This window comes from Antedon mediterranea, chromosome 11, assembly GCF_964355755.1.
Source record: "Antedon mediterranea chromosome 11, ecAntMedi1.1, whole genome shotgun sequence".
NCBI classification, from domain to species: Eukaryota; Metazoa; Echinodermata; class Crinoidea; order Comatulida; family Antedonidae; genus Antedon; species Antedon mediterranea.
Window position 1 is genome coordinate 3994534 of NC_092680.1, and position 21764 is coordinate 4016297.

The 21764-nt window shown below is 32.1% G+C and overlaps 1 protein-coding gene across 1 annotated transcript; it reads left to right on the forward strand.

Annotated features, from left to right (window-relative positions):
• The first annotated feature begins 1004 nt into the window (after positions 1-1004).
• Positions 1005-20236, forward strand: LOC140062341 (R-spondin-2-like). The gene is made up of 5 exons (XM_072108516.1): positions 1005-1492; positions 12958-13128; positions 13685-13834; positions 18150-18335; positions 18679-20236. The coding sequence occupies exons 1-5, from the start codon at positions 1411-1413 to the stop codon at positions 18873-18875; spliced, it is 786 nt and encodes a 261-aa protein (XP_071964617.1). The 5' UTR covers positions 1005-1410; the 3' UTR covers positions 18876-20236.
• The last annotated feature ends 1528 nt before the right edge of the window (positions 20237-21764 follow it).

Below are 21764 nucleotides of genomic sequence, written 5' to 3' on the forward strand. Positions count from 1 at the left end.
AAATGTTGATGATGAGTAGCGCCTGATCGGTATGTTTGCTATGTACTTCACAGTGTCAATATGTAACCAGTATATATACCTTCGAAATCCGCTGTCATTGTTATCACTTAGTAATTAGGGTCACCTTTGGATCTTAAACAAACTCATTCCTTTCAGATTTATAACTTTTTATCACTGCAGTTCAGACGAATTGTTATTTGATGGGAGTGTACATGCTTTCTTTCAGAGTATGATCACGGAAAAAACCGGTACGAGGTAGCCGTTAGAGGGAGGAGATTCAATTCACAGAACGGCAAGTAGTTGATCCTCCGTTCAATGCTATTAGCCAATGAGGTGTTGAAGAACCGTAATCAAATCTCAACATAATATGCACTGATTATACGTTGAGTGGGAATGGAATATATTACACTTTATGAACTTTATTAAAGAAGATAACCACGAAAAGAAGACAACTCTATCGGAGTCTTACAAGCAAACAACGCGAATCAATTTTTATCATCTTTATTTGGAAACTGAAAATTATGTTCTGTTTTTGAACTTGACGTTTTTCTTTTTATGGATCATTGATATTACTTACCACGTAATTTTTATAATAAGAGTCAGCGATTCAGTACACTTCAGTCGACCAACCTGACACACTAGTAGCTTCTGTCGTCATAGCATTTTGTTAACAACGAAATCGAGAGCGAACAAATCAGAGGAGACGTGTGCTCCAGTTCCCCTTGTACAAACGCTTGGAAATAAGGGGCTTTGCGACCCTTGGGGAAGGGTCTGTTTGGTGTTCATGTCAATTTGAGACCAAATAACGTATATCCGGAAATGCATTATTAACCGTTTTTCCTGATCACGGCGAAATAACTTAAATCAAAGTGACTTTGGTGCCAGCGACGATTAGCGAAAACAACATTTACTAATGGGAAAACATATGAACATGCTTGCCTAAATATGTTTCGGAAATCGGTAACATTTCGATAGGTCTAATTTATCTCAGTGTACGCGTCCCACTGTGCGTTGGGAACGCGTTACATGCCATATCTAATTGTGATTAGATCGTCTGAGGTATTCCCAAATTCCATGTTCAACTTACCGTACATAAAAAGGAACCACAACAATACGAACACTTTTTACATAGATATTTTGAACCACCTGTTGCTTAAATATATTCGGATGTCTCACTTGCATATCTAACATCACTTTTATGATCTTATCGTTCGATTGAGTCATTATAAACAAGTATCAACATTATTTTATTGATCATATTTTTCGACAGGTGAACTGAAACAAAAGCGTCAAACCTCTGAATGGATCCTCTATCAAATAGGTTTCTATGACAACTAGTACGCACTCTGAATTGTGTCAATTAATTGCTATTTAAACGGCGATAGTGTAGGATATATACACTAACTCATCATGGAAATACGGAGAATTATCTTGGTCTTTCAACTGCTAATAATGGTGTTAGTTAATGATGCGAAACGGTCTAAAACGAACAGTAAGTGTGCTATTTGTACTATTTTTAGGATTCAACTATGAAAAATTAATATAATTCTTTATTTCAAATGATCAGTAAATTGTATTTGTCCAATAAAATTACTGACAGTATGTAGTGACAAATTACCGTATCAAAAACAAGAAAGTATCAATTAGCATTTCCTGTGGTAATTATTACAGAAAAATGAAAAAAAAAAAGAATGGAAAATAGATGGTGTCTTTATATATCTACAACAGTAATGCAAAGGATTAGGTATACATCCTATACTTGAAATGTATGTTTAATTTTTAAAAACATTTTTGAAAACTTCAGGCAAATGCTTTAGTATTTCGGTTGGGTAGACCTTTTTAAAAGATAAGCGAGAGAACTGTCCCATTTCGACAGCCGTGCTTTATACCAATTATCATCATCTAGGTCTAGATCATGGTTAATTGACTTCTACTTTTTTTTTTGGAATGTGACACATCTCTATTGTTTCATTACAACGTTTATTTTTAATGACGTTCAAAATACAGTCAATTTAAAATAGCAATACACAGTTTTCTAAATATACAGTTTATATTTAACTTTTCAATTAAGCTCTGTCTACACTATCAAACTTGAACTGACAAAAATTGTGATGTCATATCACTACCGTACTTGGGCATATCTTTAACCTATTTGGGAACATCACTTTTTTTTGTCAAACTATTTTGATAGTGTAGACAGAAATTTATACATTTTAAAAACACTGACAATTTTCTTTCGATAATCTATGATTCTAGTTCACCATAACTACGGTAATCGTCAATTAGGTTATTATTTAGTTTAAACGGTCTGATAACGATCGTTGTACCACAATTTCATGTTGTTTACTTTTTCAATTATTTCCGCGTTGGGGATACCAGACATGTATGAAACAGACGTACATGAAAAACCACTGTCGCGTCCCACTTTCACCCGCGTAAATCGAATTTCTAAAGCTCTGTCTACACTATCAAATTGTATGTGACAAAACATGTGATGTGCCCATGTATGGACATGATGGTGGCATTCATACCACAACCATATTTAAGCATATCACTACTATATTTGGCCACATCACACTTTTTTGTCAAACTAGTTTGATAATGTAACTTAAGGGTGTTTAGGCATACACATCCATACATTTTGGTACGACTGCGAAACTCGAAAATTCCGTGTCAAACGCTAAGTTGGCGAAGCAAGTAGGCCTAAGTCTAGACAAAAGAGAAAACCTACGTTATGTTTAATATTATCGAGCAGAATTCGAGCAAACACAAACACAAGTAGCCCTAACGATCGCCGCTGGATTGCTATGAATTCCTACACGATTCAGTTAATAATTTCCTGTCTGTTGATTGGCCATTGATGGTTTCCTTCATACACGATAAAAGGCCAACAAACATGCTTACGCGTGTCACTGTCAACAAATACCACAGGGTTATTAACTTAAACTCAAACCATTTCTTTGTATGTTTCGTCATATTTAATTAACAGTATCAATGGATACAGTTATTCGCTATTACAGATTGCTAATGAACTTACTGAATACTGTCTAGGACGTTATTCTCGATCAAATTAACTTTTGAATGACCGAATTGTTTTAGAATTTGCTAACGAATGTAAAATGTTCGTCTTATAATCATTTCTAGTTTTGTATTCGCATGTTTGATGAAGTTACGTCCTGTTGAACAATTGAAGCATTGTCTTTAAACTAATAACTTGCGCATTACTAAAAATGATTCATTGTTTAGACCATTGAGAACAGTTTTTTCTTTATTGTTCAGACACGGGTCTGTTGTTATCCAAGTCACGTGGTTCAAGTAAAGGAAACAGACTTCACTAATAATCAGTCAAATATTGATTTAGTCATTGTTGTCATAACATTGTGAGCCTAAAAAAAAAGTAAATCAATGAAATTAAACCAAATCACATACAGTTTTGTATTCGATACGACGCTTGTAGTATATGCCTTGATTGTATATTGAACTCCGTCTGAATGTGCATATTACTTGTATAGTTTTTCCCAGTTTATTAGTATTTAGGCCTATATAATGATATTCTCTAATATAATGAACCAATTTAATTTACAAATAAAAAAATAAAACATACATACAAACACACAAAATCGTCATTTATTTAAATATGTATTTACCACAAAAAACATGAAAAATTAAGATTAATTAAATCAGACTTTGAATGATTATTTTATAGTTTTAATAGAGTTAATCACTTCCGTAAAAAAAAAAAAAATGTTTTCTCATAAAATGACAAAATAAATGGTCAAATTCAACCAAAATTCATTGGCAGCCAATTTTTTCCATTTTTTCTCAGGTAAATACATTTTTTCGATTAATTTTTTGCTCAAAGTGGATAACTATTATGTGACATTATTTAAATGGCATATTTAACAACAAAAATTAATACATCTTTAAGCCATAACCAGGTGGCACATGCCTGATTTCATATTTTACAAATATACAAATTGTACAAAAAATAGAATAGGACGATAAAAAGTGTGAAACGTGTATAAAGCGACGACTTAATATTACCCAATGTAATCGTTTAATACAACAATAGGCCTAACTGATGTAGTGCTTTATACCTTGCTTAAACATTACATACAAACTTAACATTTATCCTAGAAAAAAAGAAATTAAAATGTTTCGTTGCCAAAATATCAAAACATGATTAATAGCACACAGGGGTACAAAAAAACGAATTAAAATGATTGTCTTATATTACACTACGAGTGATATTATACACTACGGTTATTTTCTATCACATTTATATTTATGATCGTTTATAAGGGCTAAAGGTCATATTGCATGTTTTTATAGTCAGTTCGTCCCACACCAAAGCAAGCCTTAATGCTATAATAACAATGAAATATGTAGGCCTATAATTGAAGCGCGTTCACAAATATAGTGTTCTTAAACTATATATATATCAAATAAGGACTTAGATAACGATTTCTATAATGATTGGTCATTTGCATCGCTTTCGCTAGTCACTTCCCTAAACACCACAATAAGCCAAAACAGCATCTAAAAATGTATCCTAATTTAAATTGCGCCTAATTCTTACTGATTATCTTCTTATATTAAGTTTATGGAAGATATAGAAGTCGTTATATATCAATTTGTAAACATTATTATTCTTACAAAGTTCCTATGCCAATAATTTATACAAAATATTGAAAGGGTCAAAATGTTATCACCCCAACTCGACATAAATGTCACCCAGCAGTTGAAAAATATGAGGGTAAGCTAGTAAGAACACAGTTATGCGTTCGAATCATAAATAATAACATAATATCGTTTTACATAATGCATATCTGTTGATAATATAAACTATGGAGAATTGGAACTGACAAGGGAAGAAGAAAATTAGCTAGGCATACAAAGACGCTGCTGTCTGCCCCTCGTACCCCGACAAAACAAATCAAGCCGTATAGTATGAGGCCTAGCAACTATAACTCAACAATTAATGTTGAACTCACTGGGAGTACTGTGTAAAGACAAGAAAGTTTACGAACCTTATTTAATTCTAGGTTCTACAATACTCTAGAGTATTCATTATAATAGTCATGATGTAAGTTTAGATTAAGAACATCAGTTCAAATTAAAACTGATGTCCTATAAATAAAATAAAAACCAATGTAACATAAGGTTAACATAAATATAGAGTAGACAAAAAGACGACAACGTAGGATTCCTAAGCGGTCATCATCATACATTTTTTTAAAGCATACAGGACACACAGAGACTTTTACGCGGATATTATTGATTTTGTCTCGCCTACTTTTCGGGGGGGGGGGGGGAGGTGGTTTGCTAGGCCTAGACCAAATAGTCGCCCTAATTTCTTTCTACACGTACGATATACTTTATCTAGCTCATTCTACAATTAGGCCTCCAATCACAGGCAAACACATAAAGTAATCACATATTATGTATTTTTTAAGTCAACTTATTTCTCCATGCCTAATAAGCTGACTTTTACATAATACAATATCAGTGAATTTGCATATGGTGGACATAGCATAATGTGGAGATAACAATGACAGAATCAAGGAAAATGGCGGCGATTTTATTTACTTTTTGGAGAAGTTAATTAATGATGGGAAAGTACAATGAACAGGCCTACTATTCATTAACGAAGTTTGTGTTTCTATGGGTATTGTACATCACGTTCTAGGGTCGAATAACAATGATAAGACATCACAAAACACGTACAATGTATCGTTGGGCTAAAATAAAAATTAACTTTGAGATCTGACGATATAAGGTAAAGCAACCTATTCACACGATTTGTGAATGTAACTGTCGTTAGTTGAGCACATGTGTTTCCACTAGCAGTACCTGCATCCGAAGTCGTGCCAATAAATTCCAGAGAGGGTCGCCTTTTCCATAGACATTATTCCCCGAGCACGTTCTCACGAGCATTACTCAGGACACGTTGAAAAACGCGAATCGAGTGTGCTATCATTCTCATTGCATGAGCGACGGAAGAAATTCAAAATGAAAGCTACGTTTTACTAATGCTAAACAACTTATCAATTGGCCAGCAAGTGACGATTAATATTGTAAAGAAATCACAAAGGGGTGTAAAATTACTTGACAAAAATAACGATACAACTTATTAAATGATGAATGATTTAGTGTAGGGCCTACTCGACTCATGAATTGTAAAACATTATTGTCACGCCCTTTGAAATAAAAAAAGGTCACTGTTTACTTCATGGTTTTAATCTTGTCGATGATATTGTTTATGACGTTAATGTTTATTAGTATTGTATCTTAATTATTTTTTGTCATTCGTATCTCATGTGGCTGATGATAAGATCCTAATAACATAGGCAATCAAATCCCACAATGGTCAAACGGTAGGGTACCGTACCTGTTCACAAAGTAGACAAGTCTGAGTTCGAATCTTGGTTGGAACGATTAGTGCTTTTCTTCTTCTTTTTCAGTTAACCCCTTTTTAACGTAGCCAAGTGGACCGACATATTTATTGTTACTCGTACGGATTAAAGCATTAAGCTTGGTTACTACTAAGACGCAACCCAAGGACGTAAGCGCAACGTAAGTAAGTTGACCAATCGCAAGCGATGGATTATCCGAACTGTCGATTGTCATTGGTCAATTCGGTTGCGTTGCACTTATGTCATTGCAATCATCACCGGTGCAATCATAGACCCGAATATATTATTTATTAAATCGGCTATACTGTATTCAATTTTGTCCGTGTTTACACACAATCATCAAGTTGTTTCCGAAAGTTAAGTGAATGCTGGGTTAAAGCAAAAACTTGTTGACACCCACTCGCTGTGTAACTCGCATTTTTATGAGGTACTCGGTAGAGCAAGAGCGTTTACTTAAGGCCTAGCCCGTCTACTCTCCTCGTCCATGTTATCATTGTGTAAATATGATTTATAGTAACGTAATAAACTATTGTACTGTATTAAGATATTTTGGCTGGCGACGACGTCACTTCCAATAATTCAAAGAATACTTATACAATACAAATACACATTTTGTCGTTGTTTTCCTTACGAATTCCATAATTTGAGGGTTTATTTTTAATTGATCAAAAAATGCGTATTTCATTTTTCTATTCGGCAATGTCAACTCGCGTTGGCCTATCGTGTGTGGCATTTACAAACAATTTTGACAAATATTTATAACCGTGGGTCTCATTTGCAAATTTATGACTTAAGCAATTGTTATGATTATGAATTATAGAAGTAATAATAGAAAGTAGGTCTATGTATTATATTATGTAGCCATACTCTCAAAAGACTTACGGGATACGACATTAATAAAGTCAGTGAAATTGAATAATATTAATATGTCATCACCTCTGCTAGCCACATGTCGACCATGTCGGATACTCTAGTCTTATTGTTATTCTGTTATTGTTATGCTGTTATTGGTCTTCAGAATATGTGTTGTGAATCTGTTATTCTATTTAATATACACATGTTACATTATTTGCATGTGCACATGCTCAATGTACACGTCATGTTCACACGTGCACATTCAAATGTTCACGTGTACATATTCAAATGTTCACGTGTGCACATTCACATGTTCACATGTGCACATTCAAATGTTCACGTGTGCACATTCAAATGTTCACGTGTGCACATTCAAATTTTCACGCGTGCACATTCACATATTCAAGTGTGCACATTAAAATGTTCACGTGTGCACATTCAAATGTTCACGTGTGCACATTCACATATTCGTAATATTCACACATTTATATAATATTCACATGTGCATATATTCACATGTACACATATTCACGTGCACATTCAGATGTTCATATGTTCACACATTTATACATTCACATGTGCAAGATTCACATGTGCACATTCACATGTGCACATATTCATATGTTTACATGGTCACTTATTTAGTTTAGTAGGCCTAATTCTCTAATTAACAAGGTTTGGTTGAGGAAGCTTGATAATTGTTAAACTAATATTCATGTTTCAGTAATTAATGAGACGTTTTGTTTGTCTGTTATGTATCAGAATTTGGAACTACATTCTACTAATGTAATTAAACATTGATGTGAATTGTTTGGCTAGTCATATCCGTTGCGTTGGAGTAATAATTCCCCAATGTTTAAATTGCTTAAGACAAAATACGGTATCACTTCAAAATATAAATAATAATAATATGGCCCACTTCATGCATTTTTTTTCTCGAATGAATACAATACTTTTAAAGAAACCTCAGACAGTGATGAGCCAGTCCAAATATACGCCTACAGTAACCTGCTGTAGTGGTCAGCAGGGAAAAAATTCATTAAAACATTTTGTTTAGCAATATTGCTAATCAAACTGATTTTGAAGTCGAGAAACATAGTTTTGTATTGTATTTTTTGCTACACAATTTTAGAAATGTGTAGTAATAAGGTTGTTTTGTATAGCTTTTTGCTATGCTACACTGGCGAAAATGTTCCCTGGTCAGATACCTACCAATTTCTCCAATACTGTAATCACTAAAACATGGATAAAATCTGATAGGTTGTCTTTATTAGAAAATGCTTGTCGTCCCAATAACCCTCATTTGATGAACCTTTCTATGTGAAAGTTAAAAACGGGTCCCGGTCTTAAATGACTTGCTATAAGTGATTCTCTCTCCCCATTATGCTTAACTACGAATTTAACAAATATAAAGCTATAACATATCGTGTCCAGTTGTCAACTAAGTACTTACAAAAGTGGAAGTTTGAATGGTCATTGGAATATATTTGGTTAAATCTCTAATCCTGTAACCGATGGTATAGGGACTCTTAAGGTCAGATGGCACACCTAATCAAACAGTGTAGCTGCTCGGTTCGATGATACTTCAACCTGTCGTTAAGAGTTTGTATGAAAATGTAAATTTCAAAAAAAAGTTTTACTTGCTGACGAGAAGACATATTTTTTGGAAAAAAGAAACAAAGTTGTTATGAATCATTTTTGCTCTGTAAAATGCAAAAGAAAAGTGTGTTTTTCCGTAAGATATTCCCAAACACAAAACATTATTAATTTTAATTTTATGTTTACAAAAAAATATAATAATAATAATAATATTAACCAAAATCTGTTTTCTACAGAAGTCAAAAATACAAAGAATGTTGAAAATTTCAGGTTAATACCAATATTTGAAAAATTATTATTCAAAATAGAACGTTAAGAGATTAAAATGAAAATTACAAAAATATAGGTCGATGATTTGATATCGTTTATTATCATTCATTGGGTATTACAAATGCATAATTATATTAATATCAAACGCATAAAGACAATCAGTTTTAGATTAAAATTATGCTCAACAACATAATGATGTTTACAAATTACATTAAGGATTATCGAATAAAAATAAATTTTTTTATAGTAAAATGATTCACCCCCAGAGGCAACGACCCAGTTTTTTCCCATAATGATTGTATAATCTATAAATGCACTATTATGTTTAGAGAACTGATTTAATACTTCGTTAAATAAATTTTATCTAGTAATATTAATATACTACTAAATGTATAAAACGATATTAAAGCACATCTTGACTGAGATTCCAAATGACGTAATCCAGTGTTTCCTTCTTATTTCTAAATTACGAATAATCCTAACCACATACAGGATTGGGCTGGCATAAATGCATAATACCGTACCACGCTAAAGGTGTTATAGAGTCGTTTATCCAATCAAATTTGAACAATACTATGAAAAGCCCCAGACTTGGATGTCTGCATATTGAGCAGAATGTTTCTGGTTCGAATCTCAGTTGGAGTCGATTAATTGGTAATTCAAAAACGTATTCCAAGATTATTAAAAAGAATATTAAGAGGTTATTTTTTTCCAGATGGTGACCTAAATATCTGAATATTGTATCCGCACCACCATCCGTTACATATCTGCGCATGTTCAAACACCAATTAGCATAGTGTTGCGCAATCAAACCACCTAATAATAAGGCCTACACATTAACTTTTTAACATCAAAGATTGAAATAGATCATTAAACATTTGATATAATACTGCCCAATAAAACAAAGCAGAATACCGTTGACATATTAATATTCTCTTAACTTGGTATTATTAATATTATGAATGATAATCAGATGTGTATCTGATATTGTTATGTTTTCTTTAAATTTTAAGTTTTTTGTTTTGTTGCTAAAATAAGGTATCACCACAACGCGCATGGATAGTGTCAGTCGCTGACAGTATTATAAAATCGTTCGTGGCCGAGAACTATCAAACACGTTTAACGTTTAAAGCTTAAACATTCGTGTAATATTATTATCTACAAGTAAAAACGTTAATTCTACCAAACGAATAATTCCGTGTCTGTGATATATGCGATAGATGAGATACGTTATTTAACGCTTGTGGATCAAGTACAAGTACTGGTAAAATATTGTTTTAGGCCTGCTCTTTCTGTTAACAAAATGTCGTGCCGTCAAAACGCGAAATAGACATTTAAATTGGAAGTGGATTGTAAAATGTGAATTTTGTTCTTTAAACCTAAATTAATTAAGTTATAGTGCAAGCAAAAAAATGTTTTTTTCGTTTTGTTTTACTTTCATTACACTATTTATAGTTCCTAATCATACCAAAATGAACGTTTGGCACCAAGTCCAATACGTTAATTATCATTACTAGTTTGATAATGATACGTTATTATGATAACAATGTAGTTAAACTTGTGACTTGAAGGTAATTGAAGGTAAAATTACGAAATTTCCAATGACAAAAAGAAATAAAAATGACACAATAATTTGAAAGAGAAATGTCAATCATAACTAACTTATACCTGATACATTATAAAATCATGTTGAAAATCCGCTTATAAAAATAAGCCATACACAGGTTCAAGTTATATGGTAAATATCTTAAATACTTTATCTTTCTTTTTTGGTAATCTGGAAATACTGGAGTGTTTTTATCATCGATTTATAAATCTTGATTGATATAAAGGATGACAGAACGTGCATAACAACAATGTTTACACTAATTCCTCACTACTTAGTGCATTAACACAGAGGCATGGTGAAGTAAATCCACAGACTTAAAGTTGACGTGTCTGTGTAGTATATTCACAAAGACTTAGATTTAGATATTTGGAAAGTGACTTGTTACTAACTGACAAGGTATGGTATTTAGGAAGCTTGCTTAACGCATTTGAAAATTGCAAGATCATACATTGGCTGGTTTGATTTACCCAAGATCAGCCTTTGCCAATGTTATAATAATTTGCCAATAAGAGATATTAATAATACTATACCATTATTACTTTGTTTTCATTTGGTATAAATTTAAGTAAACAAAGTTATAATAATAATAAACAAAAATTTGCTAAAATAATGCACATAATTATGCATATCATATAAAGTTATGTTTAAATAACTTTTAAATATATATTTTGTATTCTGGTTTTTAAGCATGTAATCCACTTTTCCAGTACATATGTTATTTTTTAGTTCAACTAATTCATAATTAATTAGATTACAAAAATTGCAACAACCACAGTATCATATATTGCTATCTCATACATTGAATTAAACTTAGGCCTACAACGGCTTAGTACGACGTGAACACATCTGTTCCGTAGAACCATAACAATCTGCATAATGACGTCATTCTAATTAATATGCATGACGTAAGAGAAAAACAGACAATATAATAAATGGATAGATGTATTACATTAATAACTTAGATGGTGTGAACGGATTGTTATTTTTGTAGTTATTTACGTGTGGAGGTAAAGCATCATTCACACATGGAATGATATTTAACACGCACGTAAAACATGTCTGTGGAGGTGTCAAACAAAAACAGTTTATCAGAAGTTGTTCTCGAGTATTGTTATCATTTCGCACTTCTCTAACTGATTATCCTGTTAAAATATAGTGTGTACAGCGTCAAGTTTTCAATAATAGTTATCGTGTAAAGGGTCGTTGCCCAACCAGACTAGTCATTGATAAAATTGGTTACGAATGTGACGTAATTATTCAAGAGAATAAACGATAAATTAAATACATTATATTATTATTCAAAATATGTAGACTAGATTAATTATTTTATTTTCAAAATAAAATAATATTTAGTGATAATTTTAAATGACAAAACATTTACAAAATCAATAACTTATATTCTTAAAAGTGTTTACAGTTTAAAAAAATATAAATTCAAATACAACTTACTGATACATTCAATTACAATTACTGTTTAAATTCAAAGGCAATTACTAATAAATTCAAAGAAAAATTACCAAAGAATGTTTTGGATCTCAATCAACACATAAAACTAAGAAAGAATGTAACGCAGAGCGGTAAAATAAAACAAAAGCAGAAGTGCCAATCTTAAGGAAAACACTATTCCTTCGTCGGGGCTAATAATTGTTTAAATAGTTGTTTATAATATAATATTCAAATAAACAGACTGATATCGACATTATATTGAACTAGTCTGTTGACAATGATTTTACTATCAACGCGATTATTTGTGTGTTCGGTTGACTTTGATCTAGCTATATATTCCGTGTTATTGCATCGATTCACATAACTAGCTGCAACTGTTGTACTATTGAATGGTTAATTGCTATTGATAAGATCAAGGCGAAGTGGAATATTGCTTGTCTGAACGCAGGCCTGAAACCGGAAGAAACTCAGCTCAACTGAAAGGAACTGTAGTTGCACAAGAGCGCTTACATCGAATATTGCTTGTCTGAACATAGGCTTGTCGACCTGAAACTGGAAGCAATTCAACTCAACTGAAAGGAACTACTTGTGCGCACATCGACTTTCGTGCAATTGAACGGAACCAGTAAATTGCGAAAAAGAGACTAAATACGATAATATATCTTATAATCGATAATTTACTGGAGGAGGGTATTGGAAGCAACATTTTAGTTAAAAAACTAGTAAACAGAAGTAACCAATTATTTTTGTTTTCTCCCCCAGGTTGTCCAAAAGGTTGTGAATCCTGCTCTTCTTTTAATGGTTGCCTGATGTGCAAGCCCAGATATTACCTGCTTTTAACTAGAATTGGCATGATGCAAAAAGGCACCTGCATCAGGACGTGTCCTAGTGGACATTATAATAGTCATACTAAAACGATAGATAAATGTGATAGTAAGTATGTGTTCTTGTACAAAATATCGCAATAACTTCTTTTTACAGCAACACGCACATTTAGGAATTGCGCTGTTAATTAAAGACATATTGTCCCCCAAACAATTGTTTTAATATGCCATTTTAATGTTCCATAGTTATTCACTTTGACCTGAAAAGCTGTAATTTCAAGCAAAAAATAGTCAAATTCACTGGAAGGCAATTGGTTTTTGGTTGAATTTAACCGTTTATTGTGAAGGGAAAAGTTTATTAAGACTGCGAAATAGTCTATTAACAGTCTTTTTTTAAATATTAATTTTCATTTATCATGTTTTTGGGGGACAATACATCTTTATAAATAGTAGGCTCCAATAATTATTGTTTGAAGTATAGGCTAACGTTACCCTTTTTTCGATGTTCAGAGAAGATCGAATGTTCGATTCACAGTATGCCATGTGAAAAGTCCTATCTATCGATTGATTTGAGTTCAACAATCTATATATACAATATATAGTAATAAATAAATTTTAACTCCAATTTATATTTTCTCTAATTATCCTATTGACTGTTATTTCAGAATGCCGTGTAGAAAATTGTGATGTATGTTTTAGCAAAAACTACTGTTCCAGGTGTTTATCAACGCATTATTTTTACTTGGGTAAATGTGTAACTACCTGTCCACGGGATCACTACGCTGATAGAAAGACAGGGGAATGTAGACGAATAGGTAGGTATTGAGAAGATACGATTATAGTATACAGTAAGTCACAGATATTTGGAAACATATAAATAAACATCAGAGGGGCTTACAAAAAAATATGTAGGTCAAAAAGTGTAGATGAAGAGATAGTTAAAGAGATAAATGCAGAAAAAGAAAATAAAAAGAACAGGAAATTGTCAATGATCCTGTTTCGGTACAATTTAGGATGTATGCGTTTTAATAATCCTCATACTTATTATATTCAATCAATCATATATAAAGGTAGGTTCAACTGTGCTATTTACAATAGCATCAGTCCTATGATTAAACTGTCAGCAGATTATTTTATCTAATTTGGTTTTGGTTTTTAAACAAGGACTTCTGTACCCGGGGAGGAGGGGGGGGGGTCACTTGTATATAAACCAAACGGGGGGTGGGGAGGGTGCAGCAGCCACTTCAAGACATGAGGCACTTGCGCTACCTGTTTTACTGAAAAATACTACGGACTTGAACTACCATTTACCAAAATCCAGTGTTCTCTAAAAAGACGGCAGAAACAAGGCCACGCCAGAGAGGGCGCAATATTTGTACTGGTTCCCGGCATGATCTGCGCATGGCCAAAGAGACCGTTCATGTCTATTTACCACATTATAAGTGTATCTGTCAGTGAGTGTTTCAGGCATTTAAAAGTGTCACTAAAAAATAAAAACTTTACATTCAAAATTCATAATCGTCAAATACGATAACCATAACGATGACCTCATTCAAAGGTTTAAATGCTCTGAATTAAGTTAAGAAGTAACAGACCATACTATATTGACGCTTTTCAACTAATCATATCATTGTAAAACTGTCATGAGTGGTAATCTAACTTTGATTGCGTAATGTCTTCAAGTTATAACAGCTTATAACGGAGATAGTAATACTAACATATACATAATATAACAATCGATATATAATTGCTATAACTGGTAGTACATTCATTTCACTCATTTATTTATGTTATCCAATAATAGTATAAATGAAATAAAATAAATAAAAAGCAATTTACTAGAAAGTGGTGATAAAATGGTACGGTACAAAACTTTACATTAAAAAGACATTAAAAGCAGAAAACATGAAATCAAAGATGAAAACAGTTAGGCCTATTAAAATGTAAATAGTAGTAACAGGTCTATAGAAAATGTCCAGAAAGCAGGTAAACAATTGACTTGATTCTAAACATAGGCCTCAACCAAACACATCCCAATACAATACAATTTGAAGCTTATTTTTAACGGACAGAGATCTACCAAGTAAAACAGTAGAAATGAGAACATTTACGGGAGATGCGGGATTTTTTCAGACGAATACCTTTCTGTATGTTTTGTCAATTCTAGAACTCTTCACTATTCATTAATACTTACTAACAAGGTATATTACAGTATAATGTCAGTCGTTTGTACATTTCGTGTGTTATAGTTTCAAAGCAATTACAACTTTAAAAAACATCATTGCATTAAATATTTTAAATGTTAGTTTACACTATCTATTTATCTATTTTATTTTCTGTACATCTCAAGGAGATCTCACCACAGAGGAAATGAATTTGCAGATTTCCTTTGCCTAAGTGATGGGTAATTACTGACCACTAATTTTAATGAGCATACTCCTTAAAATCAATCGACAGGTTTCATAAAACTCGAGTAAATTAGACTACACTACATACAAAAGTCAAGGTTAGTTCACTTAATTAAGTGGAACTTTATAAACAAATTGCGTAAAAAGTTGGTAGATATCAACAAGATAGACTATATCTCTCCAACGCATTTATCTCCATACTTCATAGTTGATGATTTTATGTACCTTATGATAATATCAATCATAATTAATGAAATACTCCACCCTTTACATAATTAATAATTATCTATAAACCAGGATAAACTAAACATCAATATCATACTTATTTCAATAATTGACAACGTATACTCCATTTTTAATATCATTAATATTAATGAAACAAACAAATTAATAAGGAAATAAAGTATAATTATAGTAATATTAATGTAATGTTTACTATGGCTTACGCATAGCTAAACTAATGTTTGTGGTTTGAAACAGTTTTAATAAAGAACCACATTGTGAAAATGAAAAAAAAAATTAAATTAATCTAATGTAAAGCTCTGTCTACACTATCAATCTAGTTTGACAAAAAAGTGTGGTGTGTTCAATTATGAAAGTGATATACCCAAATATGGATATGACATCATGATTGCGACAACGTTTATTTACAAATTGCGACAGCTTTACTCCAAAAGCTCGTTATAAATTGCGTCAAATAATTACAATGTGTGATCGGGAGATTGAGAGATGTATTAAAAAGTGCGATACATAGTATGTCGTAGCACACATAATTTAAAACAACTGAGACTATCATGCCAAATCATTGGTCAGAATTAACCGCAATATTAGGCCTACAGAAGGAAAGTTAGTCACCTTTTTTGTCCAGCCTGATAAAGACATCAGCTTAGGTCTTGTCAGCACTTTGTCCCCAGTGAATAAACGCTTATTAAACCAAAACCTTATACAATTATCAAATTGCCACCCTGTTCATATTGTCTAATTATATTCAGCTTCTTGAAAAAACGATCTTGCTCTGTTATTCATTTATTGGATTTAGATTACGTGATTTTCTTTTGGCGTAAAACTTACTTTTGTAAATCCGTCCTGATACTTGAACTCAGTTTGTACCCCAGGAGATAAACATGACGGTGTGACATTTCACTAGTTGAGAAAACATGCTTTTGACGGTAACATTTTATAAGCATCGGTCAATACAAAATATTCTTTAAGTTGAATGTACTGAAGTTCAAAAGTTAAAAAGTTCTCACCAAATGCATCGTCGTCAGTGTTTTTATTAAGTTTGTTTAAAGTTTGGTCAGTTACTTTCGTAATAAAATATCGATATTATGTAACTTATTATGGTGTCAGAACATTTTCGTACCACTTAAAAACAATTAATTAAATCCATAGAAAAGGAAATACTGAAATTGGAAGCAAACATTACACGCTTTATACTTTCTGAAAGTAAAACGCTTTCTACGCTTTCTGAAACGCTTTCTGAAACGTCTTCTACCTTTCTCAAACGCTTTCTAATTCTCACTTCTCGTTTATACACTTTTTCAAATCTCTGTTTATTGTTGCATAGCATCCTAGTTTAGAGGTAGCTATTTCATTATAATTATCAATACGTAGTTGTCTGCAATAATAACATATGTAGCCTAGAATAACCGGCAAAACGCATAGGTAAGATGGAGAAGAAAAAAAATAACACTATCTTTTTAAATCGGTGGAACTAAATAAATGTTATTGATCTGGTCAGTCTAGAGAGGCCTACATTATTTACGATTTTGATGAGGGAGTAGGCTTATTCTACTCGGATATAATTTCTTTGATATGATGCGGAAATTACCAATCTACATCCCATGGCTGTTGACAATCATAAGCTATATTGACTTTTGTTTAAAGTTGCCCACTAAAACACTTTCGCCTTCTTTCAAAATCCTTAAGGAGGCTAATTGGTAGCCTGCTTCCTGCCGCAATTCCACCCAAGCACCTGCGCTGGTGTGTGGGCCTGGGATTTGATACAGGCGGCCTAAATTTAATCTCAGGTGTGGACGTGCGAAATCAGGATATTGGTAAAATGTGAAAAATTGCAATATCGCACTTCAAAATTCAACACATACCAGGTAAACATATGCAATATATTTGCACTTTAAGTGACACTTGTGATCTAGCAGCCAATAAGAATGATCTGGGCTTGTGTATTTAGCCAATCACGAACTTTTGTTTATGAAATGCGTGGTGATCGAATTGCCGAACGACTAATAGAACTGAATTATGACCAAAATAATGTTGTTTACAGTTTCTTAAAGAACTACATGTCTAGTTTAACGCCATTTTATTGTTAAATAAATATTTAAAACAAATTTTTAAACACTCGATTATTAAAAAATGTCTGTTGTTCGACTGTATAAGAGAATATTAACAACAAACTATTTTTAAAATACGGCCACAATGTTTCCACAAAATATACTTACAGTATCACTAAAGTAGACAGATATTAGAATGTTGACATTATTATGTATGATTAAAATAGTTGTGTTAATTTTTTCAGCAAAATTAATATAAATAATTTTATTTAAAAAATGGTCTATTCATAGTTTATTTATATGAATGTTCTATTTTGTAGAGCAGGGTAATTGATGCATAATTAATATGTAATTATGCTATAAAGTCATAAAGAAATGAACTAATTATATCACACTGTATGATATTTTGTAGATGATTTTTTATCTTGCAGTCGACTGTGAGGTAACTGACTGGAGCTTATGGGGGCCATGTGGCAAGAATGGGCAATATTGCGGCTACAAATGGGGCTTACAAGCTCGGACAAGGGATATAGTAGTCAAGCCAACGCCAAACGGTATGCCTTGTCCGATCATATCAGAAAGTCGACAGTGTAAATTGAAACGTCGATTTTGCTCTGGTAAATATATATCGTTTTATATAAGTTGTTAAGATATTTTAATAATATAGGCACATAGGTTTATGTGTTTCATACACAGAGTGCCATTTTTATTGTTAAAATAATTACACAATGATTATATTATATTAATTAACGATAGTGACAATGATGGTGACGAAAATGTTACTGATGAATGTAATTATGATAATGAAGATGATGAAGATTATGATGGTAATAATGATGATGAAGATGATGGTGATGATGATGATGGTGATGATGATGATGATGATGATGAAGATGATGATGTAACGTCAAACGTAACCTATATTTTATATTTGATTATTCAAAAACGTGTTCTTTTCAGATACTTTACCTAACGAAATTGAAAAAAATAAACATAAAGGAAAACGAAAGAAAGGGAGAAAACAACGAAAACATAGAAAACGAAATAAACAACGAGATCCAGAACGTAGAAACAACAGAGATCGTTATCTAAATCCAACACTACATCAACAACCAACCGTTGTTGAACAGCGTCAAAAATGGGATATAGTACAATAAACAGACATTATAGGCATTCATAAATTGTAGGCCGTCAGAATTAAAAATATCCGAACTGTTACTACAGTGGAACTACGTCATCGTCTAAAACACATGAGCTTATCAACCAAAACTCCTATTTTACACAGGACAAGAAACGATACTTTAGAGGCAGGCTTAAATTTATCATGCAGAAATAAATGGACCTTCATAAACTGCAAAAGTGCCGTTGGAATTATAAATATCCGATCTGTTAGGCCTAGGCCTAACTAAAGTTAAACTGCGTCCAAATTACTTATCCACCCAGGACACACGAGCGTACGTACACCACACCCGCTAATATTTACCCAGGACATGGAACCTCTGTAAGCGGTTGAATAATAATATAAATTGGATTTTTCAGCAAACGTTTTTCTAGTTGAGTACAAAATCCACTGTGCTTCCATAAACAATTTTCAAACATTTTGTACTTTAAAAACTATTTATATTGACATGGAAATCTGTTTGTCGATTTGTTGTAGTAGGTTTCTTTTCAATTAACCTACAATTTACAGAATACTAGAAAATGTATAAAATGAAAATAAAACCTGAAATCAGGGAGGAGAATGTCAGGTGTTGGAATGTTAACAACATTTTGTGTTAATTATTCTAAGAAAGCACCCGTTGAAGAAGTGGAATCACGCCCTCTTTAGTTATTTATAATCTTACAGTACACCATTTTGTAATAGGTTTCGTTTTTAAAAATTATATATTTAGCTACGTGTTATTGTGTACTGTTTGATAATAACTGTATCTGTATAAAAGTATATTTAGAATAGTAATATTGTATATTTTGTTTATGAATAGTTAATGAATTGTTTTAAGAATAATTATTCGATACGGTAACTTATTTTGTCAGTTCTATCACCACACACAGTTTCATAATGGATTTGAAGCAAACATTATTTTAAATATTTCATATTATTTTGTAATGCAAAAAGATAGTTTGTGCTATTATTTACAATGCATTACATCATTCAACAAAAATACATACATGTAAAAATTATTAGTGAATGGAGGTAGGCCTACAAGACAATGAAAAAAAATATGCATCTGGTATAACAAAGATTTCGAATATAGAATAGAGAATGAAACCTGTCAGGTTTCGAAACGTTCTGTAAGTTCGCTTATAATTTTGTTTGGTTGTTACAAAAAGAAATCTTTGTTATACTTATATTAAAGTACTTGTTTCTTTCTTCATTCATGGGGCTTTTCTAGTAATCCAGAACCTTTCTGAATATAATAGTATGTGATTCTTATTTATTCCTTTTCTTAAAATAGCTGGTTCTTACACATATATAAACTGGATACACAATGAATAATAATAAAATTATATATTATACATTCACATCTAATTTAAGTCTAATTTAACAAGAATAGTGTTTATTAAAGTTAGACATTCGAATGTAAATGTTTATTGAATAAATTGATTGAATAATACAAGAAATTTACTGCTGTAATATGTTTGTATTTCCAATTTTATTTGAAATTAGTGACAACCATAATAATTACAGTAAGTAAACCTCTAAGAAATACATATTTATAGCCGTACTACTGATTACAAACCGAGAATGAGCGTTGGTCCCGGTATAGCGTCCGGTAAGGTGCGACTAATAATATTGTTGAAGTTTCACAAAGATAGAGGGCTCACTTTATTACTTTTGCTCTTGACTGTGTCCATGCCCTTTTACATACTTGTGTATATATTTGGTTACCTTGGTTATCGTTTCACTTGGTTTTTATGTCACTTTTTATGTCTAACATTTTGTTGGCTCTAAGAACACATTGTAAATGCCTACATGGTGGGAAACAAATTGTTGTTTCACGACATAATATTATTATAGGCAGATGTACCCTTAGAAACATTTCCAGCTATAGGCCTAAAGTAAAAAGAAACACATTCGAATTGTGGTAGTAGTAGGAGCAGGTGTCCTTCTACTACTAGATACAGCCATGGATCTATTTTATCCATGATAACGACTATCAAACGTATACAAAACAGTACATTTGTAGGACTACTTACCTTTGATTTGTTGCTATTCTACGACAAAAATCTTCTATTGTGAACGCCAGGTTCAGGCTAGCTCATCCGAATAGGTCATTACGTCATCGTACATACTTGGCCTACTGTATTGTAGTAGGCATACTGTGAGAAGTAGGATTTGCAGTATTGTGTTCACATTTTCAGAAGTAATCATTCACTTTCACATCACTGATATTATTAAGTAATTAATATAACTATAAATGAATCAAACAAACTGTCTTAATTCAATCCACAGCCTGGCTTACTTTCAGTTTATTCAAATGAGTTTGAACTGCCGCGCTGTATAGGCCTATTCTATTCACTGCCGGTATCAACAACATTCCAGTGACATTTCCTGACGTCATCTGTGACGTGTAGACAACTTCAAGAATAAAGAAGACGTTCAAAACACACAATTTACCAGACGTATGTTTTAGATTCTTGCTCCATAAATAGTTGTTATTCAAAACATTGCAGAAAAAAATAATAAGTTATAAAAATAAATAAGAAATCAGACCTATCGATTATTTTAATGGGGTATTATTTGTTCATATTTTATTAGTACAGGAATACATATATTATGTCATTTTGACATTTGACATTTACATGTTACACAAAACACAAATGTTACATTTCGTATAGAATAGAAAACATGATATCACGTGTTAACGTCACCCAGAACTTCGACATAATAACATAGGTCGTTTACACAGTTAACAGATACGGGTAAATATCGTTATCTAATTCATTTTTTTCCATGTGATGTATGTTACATAGCCTACTTCTTTGTGCAAATATAAATAATTATTAGCAACAATCGTTTGCGTGGAAGGGTGGGTCTTTTTGGT

Excerpts from the sequence above, each read along its gene's own strand:
- LOC140062341 (XM_072108516.1), top strand. The coding sequence starts at position 1,411 with ATGGAAATACGGAGAATTATCTTGGTCTTTCAACTGCTAATAATGGTG. Across the intron at positions 13,129-13,684 it reads AACGATAGATAAATGTGATA|AATGCCGTGTAGAAAATTGT; the intron begins GTAAGTATGTGT and ends CTGTTATTTCAG. Across the intron at positions 13,835-18,149 it reads AGGGGAATGTAGACGAATAG|TCGACTGTGAGGTAACTGAC; the intron begins GTAGGTATTGAG and ends TTTATCTTGCAG.